Genomic DNA, 16,275 nt, shown 5'->3' with positions numbered 1-16,275 from the left:
CCCACTCTGAAAATTTTATGATCAATAGATTATTTTTTTTGTCATAATAAGTTACAAATGATCATAAAATTGTATTAATATGAACTTTTATTTAATATTATAAGAAGATACACATTATTTTAAAACCATATGAGTAAAAAATATCATTTAATAATAAAACATATATATATATATATAGAGATTATACTATATACCATAAGATTACATAAATATTTTAATATTAAAACTTTTAATGAATTTTAAAAAACATTTATAAATTATTAACTTATTAAAGATTTCACATTGAAAATTTTGTTATCGATGATTTAAATATTCAGTTATAAAATGATATGAATGATCATAGAACTGTATGATTATAAATTCTCATTTAATAAATGACTATATAAAATATACTATTCTTAGAAAAATAGGTTGGTCCATCTTGACTTACATTATTTTTTTTATTAAACTAACTATCGAATTGATAAATAATCTACAAAAAATTTTTTTGCACTTTCCTTAATTAGAAGCTACGAAATTACCTAATATGATTAACGTATATATGAAAATTAATTATTATGAATAATAAATATTTGATAACAATTTTGATATCTTAGTTCTTTTTTTTAATTTTATATTATTGAAAGATATTAAAAAATCACATTAAATATATAATAAAAACATTTATATTTTTTCTTATATGTTATATTTGAATTTTTCAAAAAGTCTATATATTATTAGAAATTTGAATATTCCCACGTGAAAATTTTGTGCTCAATAGATTATTTTTTTGGTTATAATAAGTTACAAATGATCATAAAATATAACGCATATGAATTTTTATTTAATAAATATTCAAACTAAATAATATATATATATATATATATATATATATATATATATATATATATATATATAAACACTAATGATTTAAAGCAATAAGATTGGCTGATCAATTTAGTCGTCCAGTTGAAATCTTTCAAAAGTATGTGAAAGACTAAAGTCAAAGTAAATATGGATTTAGAATAGTAGTTATATTTTACTAACCAAATACCGAAAAAACTGAACCCAACCGAAACCAACCCGATATCCAGATTGAACACCCGTAATCTATATGAAGCCAAACTATTGTTTCATTCTCCAAAATATAATAAAAATAATAATTTAATCCCGCGCAAGGCGCGGGTCTTATCCTAGTCTTTATTATTCAAAATCACCAATGGTCATATATATGTAAATCATATTAGGTAATTCGGTAACTTTTATTTAAGGAAAGAATACACACTTCTTATATTTTAGGTTAATATAATGTTCTCTACTGAACATTAAACAAATTATGACATAAAAACCTTATTTTTTTCATCGAACACATTTTTGAAAAAAGTTAACAGTATTGTTTCCACAGTTAAATTATTTTGAATTTTATCTTGCATATGGTTTTGAAAGCTTTCAAATCAACCATCGAATTGATACATGTCATTTTAATGTTTTTAGTCGTTTATTTAAGGTAAACTTACATTTTTGTAATTTAAAGTCTTTTAAAAAAAATTCAAAATATAACATATAAGAAAATTCTAACATATAAGAAAAATATAACATATAAGGTGTCCTCATTTTTGTATTTTAAAGTCATTTAAAAAATATATATATAACATATAAGGTTTCCTCATTTTTATAATTTAAAGTCATTTTAAAAAATTAAAAATATAACATATAAGAAAAAATCTAACATATAAAAAATTAAAAATATAACATATAAGACCCGCACCTTGCGCGGGATTAAGTTATTATTTTTATTATATTTTGGAGAATGAAACAATAGTTTGGCTTCATTTGGATTACGGGTGTTCAATCCGAATATCGGGTTGGTTTCGGTTCGGTTTGGTTTTTTTCGGTATTTGGTTAGTAAAATATAATTACTATTCTAAATCCATATTTACTTTGACTTTAGTCTTTCACATACTTTTGAAAGATTTCAACTGGACGACTAAATTGATCAGTCAATCTTATTACTTTAAATCATTAGTGTTTATATATATATTATTTAGTTTAAATATTTATTAAATAAAAATTCATATGCGTTATATTTTATGATCATTTGTAATTTATTATAACAAAAAAATAATCTTTTGATCACAAAATTTTCAGAGTGGGAATATTCAAATTTCTAATAATATATAGACGTTTTGAAAATTCAAATATAACATATAAGAAAAAATATAAATGTTTTTATTATATATTTAATGTGATTTTTTAATATCCTTCAATAATATAAAATTAAAAAAAAGAACTAAGATACCAAAATTGTTATCAAATATTTATTATTCATAATAATTAATTTTCATATATACGTTAATCATATTAGGTAATTTCGTAGCTTCTAATTAAAGAAAGTGCAAAAAATATTTTGGTAGATTATTTATCAGTTCGATAGTTAGTTTAATAAAAAATATAATGTAAGTCAAGATGGACCAACCTATTTGTCTAAAAAAAGTATATTTTATATAGTCATTTATTAAATGAGAATTTATAATCATACAGTTCTATGATCATTCATATCATTTTATAACTGAATATTTAAATCATCGATAACAAAATTTTCAATGTGAAATCTTTAATAAGTTTATAATTTATAAATGTTTTTGAAAATTCATTGAAAGTTTTAATATTAAAATATTTATGTAATCTTATGGTATATAGTATAATCTATATATATATATATATATATATATAAATATATATGTTTTATTATTAAATGATATTTTTTACTCATATGGTTTTAAAATAATGTGTATCTTCTTATAATATTAAATAAAAGTTCATATTAATACAATTTTATGATCATTTGTAACTTATTATGACAAAAAATAATCTATTGATCACAAAATTTTCAGAGTGGGGATCTTCAAATTTCTAATAATTTATAGACGTTTTGAAAAATTCAAAATATAACATATAAGAAAAATTATAAATGTTTTTATTATATATTTAATGTGATTTTTAAATATATTTTAATAATATAAAATTAAAAAAGAACTAAGATACAAAAATTGTTATCAAATATTTATTATTCATTATAATTAATTTTTACATATACGTTAATCATATTAGGTAATTTCGTAGCTTTTATTTAAGGAAAGTGCAAAACATTTTTTGGTACGTTATTTATCAATTCGATAGTTAGTTTAATAAAAAGTGTAATATAAGTTAAGATGGACCAACCTATTTTTCTAGGAATAGTATATTTTGTATAGTTATTTATTAAATAAGAATTTATAATCATACGGTTCTATGATCGTTCATATCGTTTTATAACAAAATATTTAAATCATCGATAACAAAATTTTCAATCTGAAATCTTTAATAAGTTTATAATTTATAAATGTTCTTGAAAATTCATTGAAAGTTTTAATATTAAAATATTTATGTAATCTTATGGTATATAGTGTTTAATATATATATATATATATATATTTATTTTATTATTAAATGATATTTTTTACTCATATGGTTTTAAAATCATGTGTATCTTCTTATAATAAAAATGTTAAACCATTGATCATTAATTTTTAACATAATAATTTTAATAGTTTTAGTCATTTATTGTCGTTTTTAAAAATTCAAAATATAACATATACGAAAAAATCTAAATTTTATTTTTATAGCTAATTTGATTGTTTAATTTATTTTAATAATATAAAATTAAACAAAAAATGATGGAGGAGATATATATTGTTATCAAATCTTTATTATTAAACTCATTAATTGTCATATATATATTAGTCATTTATGGTAATTCCGTAGGTTTTATTTAAGGAAAGAAAATATCATATCATATCATTATATCATATAGTTTGACCAACTTATGTATCTAACAACATATAAAAATCGAATGTGGACCTACGTATTTTTCAATTGAATGTAATTGACTACCTAATTGAGGGCCACCTATGCATTGGGGTCTCTTTTAGTTAATACAAAATTGAGGTTACATCTTTTCAAATGTTCCTCAATTAATATATAAGGGATATCTTTTAAGATAACTGACTCGCGATTAGAAAGTGCGGATTTGTTTTTCATTTATAGATCGAAAAATGATTTACAAACTACTATTATTTTTGTTTTGAACCATAACAATTGAGTGTTTAGATATTTATCATTTGTTTTCTCTTCAAAATATGGTATTTATTCGAAATATATTAGTTGTTTGATGTTTGAGTTTTAAGAATTGTTTTTATATATGACTTACCTTCGTGGTTGAACCTATAGACCCAAAACATTGTACATAATCCGGTTCATATTTAATGAAAAATTTAATTAACTAAAAATTCGATAGAAACAGGTAAAAACTCAAAAACTCGCTATTAATCCGCGATTTGATACCATTGATCTAATAAAAACACAAAATATCTGATAATATTCTTTTAAATATTGATTAAATTACTCATATTTTTTTATATTACATAAATTTGCGATTCTTTAGAATATTATGAAATTTCTTAATTTTGAATATTATGAAGTTTCAAAATTAGAATATTACAAAATTTTGATTAGAGTAATTAATTAAATCTCTTAAGGATATTGGTAAGACTTACCAAATAGAAATAATTCATTAAATTAAATTAAATTTAAAAAAAAGGTTCGTATATGCTTCAAAAGTCCGCAACGATCGTCAAACCTTCACACACGTCTTTCTCCATAACTCTCGTCTCAGCGGAGGTCACACAGATTCTTCTCCGAGAATCCAATGTCGTTCGAGGGGGAAGAAGAGGAGGAGACCTTCGAGCACACGCTCCTCGTGGTGCGCGAGGTCTCCGTCTACAAGATCCCGCCGCGAACCACCTCCGGCGGGTACAAGTGCGGCGAGTGGCTCCAGTCCGACAAGATCTGGTCCGGCAGGCTCCGCGTCGTCTCCTGCAAGGACCGATGCGAGATCCGCCTCGAGGACTCGAGCTCCGGCGACCTGTTCGCGGCGTGTTTCGTGGATCCCGCGAGGAGAGAGAACTCCGTGGAGCCGTCGCTGGATTCGTCGAGGTATTTCGTGCTGAGGATCGACGACGGGCGTGGGAAGTACGCGTTCATCGGGCTGGGGTTCGCGGAGAGGAACGAGGCGTTTGATTTCAACGTGGCGTTGTCGGATCATGAGAAGTATGTGAGGAGGGAGAAGGAGAAGGAGGCTGGGGAGACGAGTGAGAGTGATGATCACATTGATATTCATCCCGCTGTTAATCATAGATTGAAGGTAAGCGGATCTGTTCATAAGCTTTACGGATTAAGATAAGATCAATGCGTAAAGCTGCTAAATTTAATATGAAATTGATTCATTCAGATACCTTTTGTCGCGTCATTGGCATTGCTAGTAGATCTGCTCTTGTTCGTAGGCTTAAAGATGTGTCTTTGGATTACACTGTTAGTGTAATTGGTAGTATTTAGATTGAATGGGTAATGTCACCAAGTGTTAGTCTCTTATCATACTTTGTTGCATAAACGAGAGAATGTCCCACTTTTATATTCTGGCAAATCTTCATACTCACTATGAACGACCGGATCCTTAGGCTATAGTCTTTATTTAAAAGAAAAAAGAATTGTTTTTGATGTGACTGGAGTTTTTTGAGGGCCTGTCCTGGGTTATAAGTCGTGGAATCAAATTGAATGCTGCAAAAGTTCTCATTTTTGCTCGTTGAGTCTTTTTCATTAATGGTTCAGGATCACAAGTTTGTTCTAGCATCTGTTCCCAGTAGTAAACATTGATTTTGTTGAGTTCTTGCTCATATTAGTTTATCTGCTTTTGAAACTTAACTGTGGATTCAATCTCTTGCTAACTCAGTAGAAGCTAAAAAGAATGTTTTTTGTGATTGGGTTTGAAGGAAGGTGAAACCATAAGAATCAACGTGAAGCCCAAACCAACGACAAGTGGCACTGGGATGCTCTCAGCTGCTCTTTCAGGGAACGGGAAGCCTAAACCTCTAGCACTTGCTCCACCACCAAGTGCTGCTACAAAAACCAGGTCTCCTTTACCGCCTCCACCAAATGATCCTATCGCTTCAAGGATCGCATCTGGTGGTTCTAAGGAACCAACGGATAACACAAGGCGCAGGAACGATCCACTGTCTGATCTATCTCAGCTCAAGGTAAGCAAACCCTTTCGTCCTAATAGCATCTAACTCAACCAAAAACGACATTTGAACCACTGAATCCTCCATTTTGGTGTGTACTCGCTCTGCAGAAGAATCTTCCTTCAACAAAGGGATCAGGATCGACAGGAGCTGCAGGATGGGCAGCTTTCTGATCACAAAGGAGTGTGAAATATCTAAGGTCTTGGACCCGTCCTGCTTCATCTTCTTGTGACTTGAGAGCAAGAGACATTAGAGGCAAGACACTAGACACCAAGACACACAGCAACCTGAGTTTTCCTTAATATATTGTATGTTTACTGGTAAACTGATGTGCGTTTTCTCTGTAATCCCAACACTTCCTGTTGTATTATTTTTTTTCCTTTTCAAATCATCTTTATTACATCTGCTGGATCTTGAGATTTAATAAGTTTAACAGATAAAAAGATTGTTACTTGTTCCAATTTGGAGAAAAAATTATAAGCACTCGTGGCTTTAATCGGTGTTAATGCTGGTTAGTTAAAATACTTAAATCCGATTGATTAGTCATATATTTGGCCAAAGCAAGCGGCTAATTTTCTGGTAACCAGTCGGTAAGTCTCTTAACCGGTGATTGGTTCCACATGATTGTATTTTTGGTAAATAACTTCTAGAATCTCCGGTTTTCCATTAACCGAACTCGTTGAATCTTCCCCCTTTGTTTTCCATAATCTATTTTCGATTCAGTTATCGGGGGAGGAGAAGTCTCTACAACCTTCGTCGCCGTATCCACCACCCTCTCACCGCCACTGATTTCAAATCTTCGTTTCCGATTTAGGTATACGTTTTGTTTTCTCTTCTCTGTACGCTGTGTTCTGGCTCAATAGTTTCGCTTACTAGTGGTGAAAGTTGTTCAACAAGGAGCTTTTATTTTTCGCTTTAGCTGAATCGCGTTATCTGGATTGGTTTAGATGTTCGTTTCGAGGGACTCTCTCTCTTTGAATATTCTTTATCGTGAATTAATTGTGAGCGACTGATTGATTATATGTTTTATCTTTCGACGACAGAGGGATACTGTTTCAAATATGGGTTCTCATGGTAAGAGTAGCAGAGACAGAGATAGATATGCCAAGCAGAAGAAGCGGAGAGATGAGTCTGAGTCTGAGTCCGACTCTTACTCCTCTGACTCGGACGGTTCGTCCCCGCCCAGGAGCTCCAGGAGGAGGAAGGGCAGCAGCAGAAGCAGCAGTCGTCGACGCTATCATTCAAGCGATGATTCTTCTGATAGCGATGGTGGACGGAAGAGTAAGAAGAGAACTTCGTCTAGGAAGCCTTCAGAGGAAGAAATCAAGGAGTATATCGCCAGAAAGGCTCAGAAGAAGGTTTCTTCGTGTTACTTTGTCTGCGTGCTTTGTTGTGTTAAACTCTTCTATGTGTTGGAACCTGTTACTAATTTTTTATGCTATTTGTTTAATTCTTTGTAGGCATTACGTGCAGCAAAGAAACTGAAGACTCAGTCAGTGTCTGGGTACTCCAATGATTCAAACCCGTTTGGGGATTCGAATCTCACTGAGGCGTAAGTGAAATCACTTTTAAATAAAATGGTTAGATGGTTATTTTCCTTTCTGAGTTTACTGGTATAAATAACTTGGAGAATTGGATGTAGGAGGATTATAGAGTATGTAGTTCATTCCTAGTTGTAACATAGACAAAGTACGTAATCATAAGATGCAGCTTCTTTTTTCTGTATTAGTTCAATTGACAGTTATGAGTTTGTTATCTTGATTGCATGTAATCGATTTATACTTCTTGAGTAACCGGTTCTGAAGAATATGCAGTTCTCATGCGTGGAATTCTATTAATTTCAGATTTGTGTGGCGGAAGAAAATTGAAAAAGATGTTCACCATGGAGTACCGTTGGAGGAGTTTTCGGTTAAAGCTGAGAAAAGAAGACGGGGAGAAAGAATGGTAAGTACAATAAGCATTCTTGATTACAAAATAAGAACAGAGGAGATGAGATTTTTATGTTCTCGATTAATTATGTGTTATTTTGTTTAGTGGAATGAGCTTTCTGGTCTATGTATTAATCACTTTGGTTGAATGTGCAGACAGAGGTTGAAAAGGTTAAGAAGAGGAGAGAAGAGAGAGCAGTGGAGAAAGCTCGACATGAGGAAGAAATGGTAACTTTTGTTTCATGTTGAAAACATATGTGAGGCCTATCTCTTTCACAAAATCATTTCGTCCAGGAGGATGCATACGATTAAATTTAGTAACCAACTAGCTTTCTAATTTGGTTATTACTGTCTAGCTATCGACCTAAAAATGTTATTCTCTGCAGGCATTATTGGCTAGAGAACGTGCACGAGCTGAGTTTCAAGATTGGGAGAAGAAGGAGGAGGAGGTATAATTGCGTTTTCTTTGTTTTTGCAAATGATCCTCTTGAATATTAGCCTGGCGTACGTTCCTTGATATATATGTTTGATCCACAGTTCCATTTCGATCAAAGCAAGGTGAGGTCAGAGATCAGATTGCGTGAAGGGCGACTGAAGCCTATTGACGTGCTCTGTAAGCACTTGGATGGTTCAGATGATATGGATATCGAGCTCAGTGAACCTTACATGGTTTTCAAGGTATTTACAAAGATGTTGCTAGATGGTAAAACCATATCGTGTTTAAGTATGGTAGAGCTTTTTCACTTCGGTCTTTACTTTGTCGGTGTTAGGTTAGTTCCATAATATTTTCAGTCTTTGGAACCAGTTGGGTTGTGGAGAGAGGGAAGAAGCTTCAGATTAGATAAGTTTTCTGCAAGTCTGAGCCATTAGCAACTTAGATGTTTAGGTAGCACTTTGTTGGTTACTTTTAAGGGTATCTCTTGTAAATGTAACCAACATATGCATCAGCTAACTGATCCCAAAAAAAAAAATATATATATATATATATATTTAGGATATTGGCCGAAATCTGAGCTCAGCATAGACGACCTCTATGTCGTTTAGTGTAAAAGTTTTGATTAAAAATGGGGAAGCAGAATGTGAGAATGATTCTGGATTAATTGCTTTTGAAATCGAGTGTAGATCTCTCGTTAAACAAAGATCTGTGGTTGCTCTCTTTTAGTGAACAATGAGAGAGTATTGTTGTGACGCTTTTTTACTAAAATTAACGTACTCTTGATATGTGTAATGCAGGGACTCAGTGTTAAAGATATGGAAGAGCTTCGTGATGATATCAAAATGTATCTGGATTCAGATCGGGCAACTCCAACACGCGTACAGTATTGGGAGGTATTTTCTTCAACGAGTCTCAATTTTGGCATTCGAGGTGGTTCATAGGTTTGAAGTGATTGTGCATGTGTAGAATTTTGATACCTTGTATGGACCCACATGTTGACTCTTGTTGATGATATTCCACGTATACATGCATGATGCATTGGAGTAAACTTGTGTACTTAATACCATTGAATTTTTCCAGGCACTTATTGTGGTATGCGATTGGGAGTTAGCTGAAGCTCGTAAAAGGGATGCTTTGGACCGTGCTAGAGTTAGAGGGGAGGAGCCTCCTGCAGAATTGCTTGCTCAAGAGAGGGGACTACACGCTGGTGTTGAAGCTGACGTGAGAAAACTTCTTGATGGGAAGACCCACTCGGAGCTTGTAGAACTGCAGTTGGACATCGAGTCCCAGCTGCGTTCTGGGTCAGCGAAAGTAGTAGAGTATTGGGAAGCGGTTCTTAAACGCCTCGATATATACAAGGCAAAGGTATCTGCGTGTGGATGAACTTGAGGTGTTAGATTTTGAAAACAGAGTATCTTTTTTGCACACTCACTGACTATCTTGATGTTCAAATAGGCTTGCTTGAAAGAAATACACGCTGAGATGCTGAGGAGACATCTACATCGCCTCGAGCAACGTTCAGAGGATGTAGAAGCTAATCATCGCTTATCACCTGTGGTTGAAGGAAACGAGGAGGAGATAAACGATATGAATCATTCCGACTCTGAAGAAGCATTTTCTCCAGAGCCTATTGCGGAGGAAGAAGAAGATGCTTATGTGGAAACAGAAGCGGCTGGTTCGTTTTCGCCAGAGCTCATGCACGGTGATGATCGTGAAGAAGCAATCGATCCCGAGGAAGACAAGAAGCTACTGGTACTCTTTAACTGTTCCTACAATCAACTTTTGCCCATGAATTGTTTGCCGTTGATGCTTTTACTGACGTAAAATATGATTGTGACTATAACAGGAATTGAAACGGATGGTTGTGTTGGAGAAACAGAAGAAGCGGATCAAAGAAGCTATGGTCTCAAAACCACCACCTGTGGAAGATAACTTGGAGTTTAAAGCAATGAAAGCAATGGGAGAAATGGAAGAAGGAGATGCTGTATTTGGCTCTAAAGCTGAAGTGAACCTTGATTCTGAGGTACCCCTTTTGCTATATAACTAATCTTCTCTGTTCTTCCCAGAGTGGTAATATTGAAAAAGAAATCTTCTTCAATATAGGTATACTGGTGGCATGACAAGTACCGGCCAAGAAAACCAAAGTATTTCAACCGAGTCCACACAGGTTACGAGTGGAATAAGTATAACCAGACTCACTATGATCACGATAACCCGCCTCCAAAAACCGTTCAAGGGTACAAGTTCAACATCTTCTATCCAGATTTAGTAGATAAGATCAAGGCTCCCACGTTCACTATAGAAAAAGATGGGACAAGCTCCGAAACTTGTATGATCCGGTTCCATGCTGGTCCGCCTTATGAAGACATTGTGAGTACTTTCAGAACCATCACCTCTGTATTGTTTTTAACCATCACCTCTGTGTTATCATGGTGATCAATTTGTTTTGCAGGCGTTCCGGATTGTGAATAAGGAATGGGAGTATTCTCACAAGAAAGGTTTCAAATGCACGTTTGAGCGTGGGATTTTGCATCTGTACTTCAACTTCAAACGACACCGTTACAGGCGATAAACTGATTGGAGTTTGGCCGGAGAATACGATGTTTGCAGTTTATTAAGCCTTGTTGTAACAAAATGGCAATACATACTCTTGATTTTGGGAACTAGATATGGACTGTGTTCTAAGATGAGAAGAATATGTAGTATGCTACAGTATTTTCATTGAAAACTGATTATCAAACATCAACATAATAGAGAAAATCAGTTGTCTCAAAATGTTAGATGTAATGATGATTGCTAACAACTGATGTTGATCATTGGAACAAATCAGGAGCCGGTGGGAATCGGTGTCTCCTTTTTGGTGAATTATTCCATTAGTTTATGTGGAAAAGTGGGTGTGTAGACATTAATCTGATATATCTGGTTGCCGACGAGGGACGAAGAGAGTTATGTCGTGAAGTTTGTTTAGGTTGAGATCTCAACATCATAATCTATATATATATATACTATATTAAAAGGGATATATACTCAACAAAGAGGGTGTCCACATCAGCAGATTAATTCGAACCAATCAGATTCTACCTATATGCCATGTCAGCATGACTTAAACTATCCTTGCAAATTTGTCGATCCACATCCCAGTTGACGAGGAGATATAATTTCCTCCATCGGACATCAGACAAGCCCTTCAAGTTTTGTTCTTTGTGTTTCGCTCCTGTCTGTAGAAGAAATGGGAAGCAAATGGTGAAAAGCGAAGATAGCTTTAGGTGAAATCTGTGCCTTTACGTTCCCAAAACGCTCGAAGAAGAGTCAACAACATCAAACGAGCCGTTTCGCTTTCTCCGGTAATGGTTCCAAGGCCCACGACGCCGGTTCCTTCCTCCTCTGGTCTTCGATTGCCTCGGTCCTTTAGCAAATCCTCATCAAAGGTTTGAATTTTAACCTTTTAAGATTCAAAGTTTAGTTTTTTTTTTTAATCTCGTGTGTTGATAATCTATGAGTTTGATTCCATTTCATCTCTAAAGGTTGAATTTTTCCGGTCAAATTTGTTTGCTAATTTCGAAATTATTTTAGCTGAAAATATAAAATTGTGAAATTTGGTTTTGGGTCACCGTTGGATCGACGGGAGGCAGCGATTCCACATCAGCAGATTAATTCGAACCAATCAGATTCTACCTATATGCCATGTCAGCATGACTTAAACTATCCTTGCAAATTTGTCGATCCACATCCCAGTTGACGAGGAGATATAATTTCCTCCATCGGACATCAGACAAGCCCTTCAAGTTTTGTTCTTTGTGTTTCGCTCCTGTCTGTAGAAGAAATGGGAAGCAAATGGTGAAAAGCGAAGATAGCTTTAGGTGAAATCTGTGCCTTTACGTTCCCAAAACGCTCGAAGAAGAGTCAACAACATCAAACGAGCCGTTTCGCTTTCTCCGGTAATGGTTCCAAGGCCCACGACGCCGGTTCCTTCCTCCTCTGGTCTTCGATTGCCTCGGTCCTTTAGCAAATCCTCATCAAAGGTTTGAATTTTAACCTTTTAAGATTCAAAGTTTAGTTTTTTTTTTTAATCTCGTGTGTTGATAATCTATGAGTTTGATTCCATTTCATCTCTAAAGGTTGAATTTTTCCGGTCAAATTTGTTTGCTAATTTCGAAATTATTTTAGCTGAAAATATAAAATTGTGAAATTTGGTTTTGGGTCACCGTTGGATCGACGGGAGGCAGCGATTCCAAGGGCTAATCTTTCTTGAAACCACCAAATTAATTTAATTTGTGCCTTTATGTTCCCAAAACACTCGAAGAAGAGTCAAGAACATCTTTGTCCCTGGGTTATAGTGCCCTTTTGTTTTTGTCTTTCTCCATTATTTATTGGTATTGTTGAAGAAAAATGAACGATTTGCTGTGATGTAATTATCAACTCTCCTAAATGGAGCCACTATGGGATATAAAGTATATCCTTCTCTGTAATATCTTTCTCTTTTGATATTATTCTCTAACTTCCTATTTTGTCATTTGTTAGTGCTTCTGATGCACTGAAGCTCTCTATTGAGAACAACATGTATCTTGGAGGTTTGTGGTAGGCTTTGTAATTCTTCAAATCGTTTTGTTATCTATATTTTATTGTTTTTTTTCTGATGTGCATACACTGAATGAAATTATTTGCTAGGTGATGTTGAACTTACCCTGTCAGTTTAGGAGAGAATTGTCGAGCCTCAGACAATTGTCTAATTAGGTGTTCCCTACTGGACTGGTAGAATGACATGGTAATGGATTTTTTCCTCTTTGCCAAGGCTGATTAAAATTCAGTTTCATTACATATTCTCATATAATTGTTTTGTGATCATATATGTATATTCAACTTACCCAATTCTTCTTTTTGTTTTCGTAAGTTAGATTTTCTTTTATTCAACTGAGACATGTGTCTCACGAAAATCAAAAGAGGTGGCTTGAGGTACTTCAGGTGAAATATATTAAAAGAAATCCTATAAGTAGAATTGATTTAAAACCTTTTCAGCCAAACACTTCTTAGTATGAGGAGGAGAGGGGCGGATCTACTGCGTGGTCTGGAGGTGCTCTCTGGGATTGTGGTCATTCTCTTCATCCTCATTCTCACCAAGGCTGCTTAGACTGAATCAAGGCCCTCCACTCATGAGGTTATAAATCTTCTTAGTTCTCTCTCAGGTGATTCATTTCTCATCTCTTCTTCTTATTTTTACTTAGCAGTGACAATCACGCTTAACTGCAAGATATCTAAGGCTAAACCTAAATCAGACTGAGCCATGGAGAGCAAGGCAGACTCTTTCAGAAGAAGTTAGTAAAGGAAAGTGAAAACTGAATATCCCTTTGTTGTGGAGTTGACTATTTTAGACGAATAATGAGATTCTTGGGTTTGGTTTTGAAACAGGGATTCTCTTGAGCTTGAGAAGAAGACACGACGGACCATGAACGCTGTATGGAAAAGACCACCGATCGCTTAAATCGCCAAATTGTGAACTCCGAGAAGAATTCTCAACGTGGAGATCAAAGCTAGAGCAGCAACTGCAGCTGCTGAGGCGGATTAAGGCTTAGTAAAAACCTTTACTTGCAAAACTAACTTATAACTTTGTGAACCTGTTGATGTAAGCCCCTGGATTCGTTGCAAGTTATGTATGAAAACTCAGATGATGCTTTTTGCTTACGAAAGCCATGGCAGGCCACCAGCACCCTGAAGCTAACGGTTCTCACCAGGTACACATAAGCGATCTTGGTAGAAAGATAGTAGCTTTACTTGATCATCTATTCGGATTCCTCCTATATTAGCTTGGATAATTATCTACTGTTAGCTTTCCTATTTCAAATAGATATAAAAAGAATAATTGTTTGTGTTTTAGAGTTTTCTATAACACAGCAACATACCCGAGTCCATAGAACCTTATCTCATTGCATGGATCCAATGCATCAAACTCGAGTTAATATATGTCCTTAAACTTGGGATCTATGTGATTCATTTAGTTTGTTTACAAGAGACGGTTTCAGTTACTGTCATTTTTATACAAGTTTAAATGTGTCCCGGTATATTTAAATTGTGAGCTGATGTTTCCTGGGAAGTTTGTGCTACAGAGAGAAGATGACTTTTCGTCACTGGTGGAAAGAGTATGCAGATTGCAGCCAAGGCCCTATACCACAAGTTGTTCCTAAAAATAAATCGAATAAGCAGCTAACTGAAACTCTTTTAGAAGCTTATGTGTCTTCTACTCTATATGAAGTTGAAGAGGAGAGAGTTGGTGTACCTGTTAAGCGTCAGCTATATGAGGTACCATCGTTCTTTGCAGTGTTGTAGAATTTTCATTTAAATGATAACATGTTGAACCTTTAGAGTCCTTATATCTAGCTTATGTTTCTGACCAAGGAACCATAATACTGTTGGTGGACTTGGTGAGGAGGCATTGTTTCCTGTATACTGGAATGGAGATAGTTGGCCTGTGCTGAGAGTCCAGAAACTGTTACCGATCACTTGGAACTTCCATATTATAACAAGGTTCGATATCTTTTACTAGATTATGTATCGATTTAAACTATTAAGATTGTCTTCTACCTGATGTTTCTTACGGTTTGAGTTTTTGGTTTTAAGTTTCATATACAAGATGAAGCTATGTCTTTTTTTTTGGCTCCCTTCTCTCTCTTTTTTTTTTGTTGTTGAGAAATTCTGAAAGTCTTACACATCCATACTGCTGACAAGTAGACAACAGACCTGAGTTTTGTTTGGATTTTTTTTCATCCAGGTCTGGCGCAGAAGAAGGGACAAACCCTCTGGGTTTTTTTGCATCTCATGCGGATTTGAAGGTTCCAAGAATATGTGTGAGTTATCATTTATATGTTGAAAAAATTATAACTTCCTTTTCAGCTGAATGATTGCATAGAAAATACTTCCGTAAGTTGTTAATGTAGATACTTCAGTCTCTCTTTCCCGGGGAGGATGATACTTGGAAATCTTGGCTTAATGCGGTTAAATCTCAAAAATATTCTAGAATTAAGTCTCACATTTCTTTTCTATCTAAGTTCTATGATTTGAATCATATTTCTTGTGCTTCTATTCAGGAGAACTAGGCCAAGAACTGAAGAGATCGTAAGAGCTCAAATCAAGGGTTTGCAGAGGCGCCAAATTGTAAATTGAGATGTTATCTTTTTTTTTTCCTTTTTTTTTTTGTAACAAATGAGATGTTATCTTTTCTTTTGTTTTAGTATATCATTTTGGTCTATGATTTTTAAATCCATGTACATAAATTCAACTTAATTTGAACCCCTACCCCTCATTAGTACGACTTTTACAATGTTCGATTATTATCACACGCAAAAAACTAAACCTTTAGGCTTATACATATGTTCTTCGTATTGTTGGTCCTAATGCTAAAATCAGTAAAACAAATTTTATATGATTATGATCAAAACATGACAGTTGCTATTCACTTTCTCTGAGTTGGGAGTAAACACCTGATGGAGGGTACATTTTTAATTATCCAAAAAGGAATTAGTTAGCTATGTAACCATTACAATATTCTGGTTTTGTTATATAGATCCAAATAACGTGTGATATAAGTTATAACCTTACCTCAATACAAGTCATATCAGAGTCAACAATAGTTACAATACGTCTTTCTTCACTTATCCTCAGGATAAACATAGTTTTTTTTTTGAAATCTCACAACTTTTAAAGAAAATGCTCATGCCTAGCTTTATATTGATATATTGCTCGCATGGTCGCTTAATATTTTTTATTTTTTTAATTCATTTGTTAATCAAATAAATGTAATAGCACTATATTTTAGTTTATTACA

At 33.8% G+C, this 16,275-nt stretch overlaps 2 protein-coding genes and 1 long non-coding RNA gene across 28 annotated transcripts; all 3 read left to right on the top strand.

Annotated features, from left to right (window-relative positions):
* The first annotated feature begins 4,641 nt into the window (after positions 1–4,641).
* BNAA10G02260D (uncharacterized protein At1g03900) lies at positions 4,642–6,497 on the top strand. The gene is made up of 3 exons (XM_013810959.3): positions 4,642–5,221; positions 5,847–6,110; positions 6,206–6,497. The coding sequence occupies exons 1-3, from the start codon at positions 4,727–4,729 to the stop codon at positions 6,266–6,268; spliced, it is 822 nt and encodes a 273-aa protein (XP_013666413.2). The 5' UTR covers positions 4,642–4,726; the 3' UTR covers positions 6,269–6,497.
* Positions 6,498–6,671: 174 nt separating this feature from the next.
* On the top strand, positions 6,672–11,234 carry LOC106370956 (cactin-like). Its single transcript, XM_048743389.1, has 13 exons — positions 6,672–6,909; positions 7,139–7,453; positions 7,556–7,647; positions 7,940–8,039; positions 8,180–8,251; positions 8,410–8,472; positions 8,561–8,701; positions 9,257–9,352; positions 9,540–9,824; positions 9,915–10,211; positions 10,306–10,482; positions 10,563–10,829; positions 10,912–11,234. The coding sequence occupies exons 2-13, from the start codon at positions 7,157–7,159 to the stop codon at positions 11,029–11,031; spliced, it is 2,007 nt and encodes a 668-aa protein (XP_048599346.1). The 5' UTR covers positions 6,672–6,909; positions 7,139–7,156; the 3' UTR covers positions 11,032–11,234.
* Positions 11,235–11,467: 233 nt separating this feature from the next.
* LOC106346061 lies at positions 11,468–15,776 on the top strand. 26 transcript variants are annotated; one of them, XR_007317342.1, is made up of 10 exons: positions 11,471–11,887; positions 12,981–13,037; positions 13,128–13,224; positions 13,355–13,412; positions 13,476–13,614; positions 13,685–14,188; positions 14,561–14,753; positions 14,850–14,978; positions 15,223–15,298; positions 15,539–15,776. It is a non-coding gene; the product is annotated as an uncharacterized LOC106346061 (long non-coding RNA). The 26 variants fall into 26 exon arrangements; XR_007317347.1 differs by having other exon boundaries at positions 13,351–13,412; XR_007317350.1 differs by lacking the exon at positions 11,471–11,887 and adding an exon at positions 12,100–12,481 and having other exon boundaries at positions 13,355–13,421; positions 13,491–13,614; positions 13,682–14,188.
* The last annotated feature ends 499 nt before the right edge of the window (positions 15,777–16,275 follow it).

Source organism: Brassica napus, chromosome A10 (genome assembly GCF_020379485.1).
Source record: "Brassica napus cultivar Da-Ae chromosome A10, Da-Ae, whole genome shotgun sequence".
NCBI lineage: Eukaryota > Viridiplantae > Streptophyta > Magnoliopsida > Brassicales > Brassicaceae > Brassica > Brassica napus.
This window is presented reverse-complemented; position numbering and strand designations above follow the sequence as displayed.